This window comes from Nestor notabilis, unplaced genomic scaffold (assembly GCF_000696875.1).
Source record: "Nestor notabilis isolate BGI_N333 unplaced genomic scaffold, ASM69687v1 scaffold8759, whole genome shotgun sequence".
Taxonomy (NCBI): Eukaryota; Metazoa; Chordata; class Aves; order Psittaciformes; family Psittacidae; genus Nestor; species Nestor notabilis.
The window spans coordinates 34,847-40,128 of NW_009943235.1; the positions used below are offsets into that span (position 1 = coordinate 34,847).

General features: G+C 40.6%; 1 protein-coding gene across 1 annotated transcript in view; it reads right to left on the reverse strand.

The window, feature by feature from the left end:
- Positions 1 to 5,282, reverse strand: part of LOC104411417 (phosphatidylinositol 3,4,5-trisphosphate-dependent Rac exchanger 1 protein-like) — a gene marked incomplete at its 5' end in the record, with an annotated part of 83,911 nt that overhangs the window by 25,294 nt on the left and 53,335 nt on the right. The window contains 1 exon segment of the mRNA XM_010021829.1: positions 5,268 to 5,282. This exon segment is cut by the window's right edge and continues 140 nt beyond it. Within this exon segment, the coding sequence (XP_010020131.1) occupies positions 5,268 to 5,282 (15 nt within the window).

A 5,282-nucleotide genomic window follows, 5' to 3' on the forward strand; every position in this document is an offset into this window, starting at 1 on the left:
GTGCTTGGTTTACACCTTTTGTGGTTGACATGACACTTGATAGTTCTTGCTGCTGAGAATCTGTTTCCTCTTATGTGCACTGAGGTCACACAGACCCGCCTTACAAATAGTTTTTAAACCCCTGCCTATCATGGCAAATGTAGGTTTCACTCATCCTTTTCTTTCAGGTTTGTTCACAACGAAAAAAAGGCTGAATGCCTCACTTCTCATTTCAAAAACCAAACCAAACCAAAGCAAGCCTGGCCTTGGGTAAATGGACAAGTGAAACCATTTAAGAACCATCTGATAGATTAGAAGTGAGTTAAAAGGCAAAATAAAGCTATTTATGATCTAGCATGCCACTGGGGGAAAAAGTAGTGAGAATTATTCCCTTGATTCTGGTGATTCCTGCACTAGTTTAAAATACAGTCCCTTTTCTAAGGAAGTCAATGCCAGCAGCTCATGAGCTTTGTCCTTTTGCAGGAGTCCACCTTAGAAAAAAAGAGAAATAGAATCACCCTTTCCAGCCGTGTTAAAACAATGCATGACAGGAAATGCGCAGGGGAAAAAACCTCATGAGGTGATGTTGAGGTAAGTGATGGTCAGGAAAGTAAAAAGACTGAAAGGGAAGTTTGCCATTCTTAGACAGTTCTACCAAATCATTTTCAGAAATGATGCTATTCATACATGTTTAATAAAAGGACAGCTTAGAAAATTTGGTACATCACTGGTTAGATTCTGAGTGTTGCAAGTGCAGTGAGTTTCAGCCCAGTACAATATGTATTTGTATCACTTCCCATTAGGGATTAAGTAGAAAATTTCTAGGCTAGCTCTGCCCCCCAGTTCTCATTTTACATTTGAAGGGACTGTTCAGTTTCGTTTGCTGGATTTTGAAAGCATATGTGGAAAAGATAGTGAAAAAAAAGTCAGAGGCTTTGATTTGCCAAACCTCAGAAACCAGCAATGAAACAAACTGACGTGGTCTCTTGGGCGCAGCTACCATCACTATGCATGAAGATCTTTACTATGCTATCATTTTTAATAACCTGCCTTTCTCTGTTCATTACTGCTGCAAAAACGTGTTGTTTGAAAGCAAAGAATCAGGATACTTCTAAGAAACCCCATATATATCAACGTCAGGAACTTTATCTTTTATAAAGAAAGGAATCTCGCGTTCTGTATACCAGCACTTGCTTATGTAAAGGTAGACTATCGATAATATTCAATATGCAATACCTGGAGGAGGCTCTGATTCATTCTTTATTATAAAGTAGTCATACCTTGCAGTTCTACAGCTGAACTCCATTCATCCCTAAGGAGTCCAAAGCAATTAACTAACTTGCCATCTACAAGAATTATTTCTGTGCCCCTGAAATCCAATCAGTTTTTTCAATGTAAGGCAGCAGCTGTTTCATCTTGAAATACAACCATGTTAAAAATGAGACTATATGAAAAATAAGCATGGTTAATCAAATCCAGAGGGCACACGTAGTCAGGACATACTCAAAGAGAATTGGGGGTGAGGAGCACATGACAACAAGCTATGCAGAGGTCTGTTATACCTGTATCATAGAGAGGCAGGAACTCCCAGCCTAAACTCTTGGGGACAGCAGCAGCAGAAGAGGCAGCATGGGCAGATCAACCACCGTTTCCTAAACTAGGGTCCAGGACACACATCCTCCTCTCACAGCCTTCCCTACAGCTCTCCAGTATAAACTCTTCTCCGCTGGACACACCTGAAGAGCCTGAGTTGGTTAAGAATTTCTTAAGGAGCAGTGACTGATCAGATAACAGATAACATCAATTTTGGATGCTTCATTAAACTGATCAGGTTTTTATAGCCCTCAACAGAAAGCTGTTTTCCTACCACCTCATCCCCCAGGTTGTCCCAGTCTCCCCAGTCTTTCAAAAGTCCACAGCCCTGGGGCACTAAAACAAAATATGCAAAGACTATTTCTTTGCAGTGAGAGCTACTCCTATTGCTCTTATCTTTAAACATGTGCTTCGTCACATTAGCAAAATAGGCTTAATGTGTACAAAATAATTCCAAGCTTTTTCTGGTTTGTAAATGTTGAAATTGGGCACTGCAATTGAACTGTTCATTCCCAACAGTGGAAGATTTACAGCCTAAAGAATGTTTTTCACTTCAGAGTTCACTGTAATTTTTAATATCTGAATCCACTCAAAGCCCTTATCTGGCCGCATACACCTGGATGATGGATGCTTCTCATTACTGCCTGGCCGCCTGTTTCCCTGGGAGACCAGGAATCCCTACAGGATGGGCTCTTATTAGTGGTTCTCTTCCCAGGGGTGTTTTAAATCAATGATTTGAATTCCCAAACTAGACAGCCTGTGGGATGCTCGGACAATGAAGAATAAAAGGGAAAGCTCATTTTTGCTCTCTCTCTGCTGAGATTTTGCAGAGTTAGGTAATTTTATATTGGTACAACACACAAAAATAATTCTCCTGGAATGATTAAAGATTTTTGTTAAGTATGGCTTTGAGTAATACAAATTACTATAATTTATTCATGATTAGGAGAAACAAATTCTACACTTCCATAAGAATTTTAAGGTGAATGCCATGTTTATTGCATTAGCTGTTTTAAAACGGAAGGGACATGAACTTAAATGATAATATTGCCTATTATCTAAAAATCATCATCTTTAGAAATTGCTGGAAATGCTTCTGAGATCAGGTAAGTGATACACTGGAGTTTTCTGGGGACTCCAGCACTGTGTGTGCATTAAACCTCTGGCAACTGTGAGGGAGGCCCATCTCTATGGGCAGCTCTCCATGTGTGACACTCAGCTCCAAGCTACCAGCTTTACTTCATGCTGTGGTTGGGTTGGACTGAGAGGGAGAGGTGCTGAGCACAAGTTAACAGCACAGTGCAGTAGCCAAGTCCCAATGCTTGGAGTCAATCCAAGATCCGAATTCTCTTCAGCTATGCAAAGAATGTTGTATATTTTTTCAGTTTGTCAAGATTTATGTCCTTCAATGAGAAACAATTGCACAAATAAATAATTACTAGATTTTGTTTAAAGTGCATTTTTGCAGAGTGAAAGCATTTTTTCCCTTGGCATTTCTGTTGCTGTATTTGCCAAAGTTTCTGTTCTTTTCTGTTTTCAAGAGCAACCTCTCCTGTGACAAACTTGGATGAAGGGGTGGGGGAAGCTATCCAGTAAACAGCTAGGATTTTGTGGCAGTAGAAAAGCATGTTTCCAAAGCCAGTGCTGAAGAAATTCCCTTAGATTTCCTATGGTGGGACCAAGGGATGGGAAGGATCAATGCCCTATCATGAGCATAAAGAGGCGAGCAGTGATGTTCAACAGACAGCAAAGCCTCAGGATTCCAGCTGCTCATAATTGCTAAACACACAATAAAACAGAAGTCAGGCACGTTTATTTTGTGGGTGAGAGTAATGCCCTTATTGCACAGCTATTTGTGGGGTCTTCTTCACAGACATTCAGGGGATGGCTGATTTATTTGTGAACATGAGGGCAACTCATAACTTCAGTGTGACAACTGCTCATTCGGCAAAAATCTGTACCTTCTAAGGAGGAAATTCTTACTCAGCACGTGCTGTTGGTTTCAAATCATCTACTTCGTGAGATGGGACTGTACTGTGACAGGGGCTGACTGATGCACTTCAGAACTGCAGTAACAGTCATATTAGAATTATTCCCGTTGCAAATATTTCAGTTACCAAAGCATGGAAGGACCAGTTAGGGATTACGATTAATCACTAGTAAATAGTCCATGTGCAAGGTTTGCTTGTTTGTTCTGTCTCTTTAGTGAATACTAATAGATGATTATTGCATTAACAGAAAACAGAATCATGAACCTTTAAATCCCTCATTTCACAGCTAATACATCATCACTAAGTTTTGGCATTTTAACAGAAGTGCCTTGAACCGACAGAAAAGAAACATACGAGTCAACGTGTTTCCTCAAGCTGTTGTCTTGATAAGGTGGAAAATTAAAAATACCTGAAAAATGGCAGTTCCACCAACTTATACAAAACTGATTTCTGAGTGCTTTGCAGATCACAATTAAAAACCCCACAAAGTGTATCACATTGTAACTGCTTCCCTTTATCGTCATGGAGAGCTGTTGGATAATCCTATTACCTGACACTCCAGTCGCTGGCACTGCTGCAGAGAGGCATAATTTTGAGGTACTATGGTGTGTTAAATATTACTTCTGGCCATTGAGACACACACAGATTGGTCTCCTGGGAGACAAGACAACATGAAGCACGTTTCCTGTGAAACACAGGAAAAAATTGCCCATATAATGGACCTCTGGATCTTTTCCAGCAATTCCGCTTTTCTAGTTTCAGACCCAAGTTTTTATCCTGCTCCTGCCTTCTGCCAGTGTTCAAAGGGAAGAAAACACAGGCCTGGAGCCACTGGCAGTGAACAAGAATCTTAGAATAGAGTTTGTACCAATCTGACTACCAAATCCAACTAGCGTTAGAATAATCCCAGAGCAGTAAGGAATTTGATGGCATTCAGCGAGGTGGGAATCTGGAGATAACAGTAATGTTGCAAAAGCGTGAACAGAAAGAACAGTATTGTTGGAAAATGGTTTCCATAAACGAAGTAAAGCTGATACCTGAGCTAATTATCTATCTACATTATTCACATCACTGAGACAATGATGCCCTGAAATATCTGTGTTGTTACCAGTCTTTTAACTTGCATTTGAATCTCCCTAACATGTAATGGTGTTTAAATGTGATGGCAGACCTCTCTCAAGACAGTAGTGCCCATTACTTTCTCCTCTGCCATCCCAACACTGTGGTGCCTGCTAGGACAACATCTCCAGCTCCCAGCTCACTTCCAGACTCTCTCAAGGGATTCACGGGAACAGAAAGGGGTTGAGCTGTGAACTGGACGACGTGCTCATATCTCTGAGTCTCCTCTTTTCTTGAGACCTAGCACAAATAGGCAGGAACTTATGTGCATTTGTGTGTGTGAGCTGTAAATCCAAAGCTCCCAGGCAGTGCTGTAGGATGGTCACATGCTAGAGAAGGGAGCCTGCAACCTATGGATTTCCTTTGCTACTAGAATAAGCTATGTAGTCTGCCCAGCTAGGAAAGTCAGAGCTCTACAGTAAGGTAGCTCAAGAATTACTATTTATGCAACAAAGAAAAATCTACCTACAGGTGCAACTCCCCACTTTATTTCAACTCTAGCATAATTTTTCCTCTCATTCTCCTCTAATATAAACCAACATCAGTTTCACAGAAACGTCAAGGTTTACTTATCATATTTCTTACCAGAAGACTCTTTCC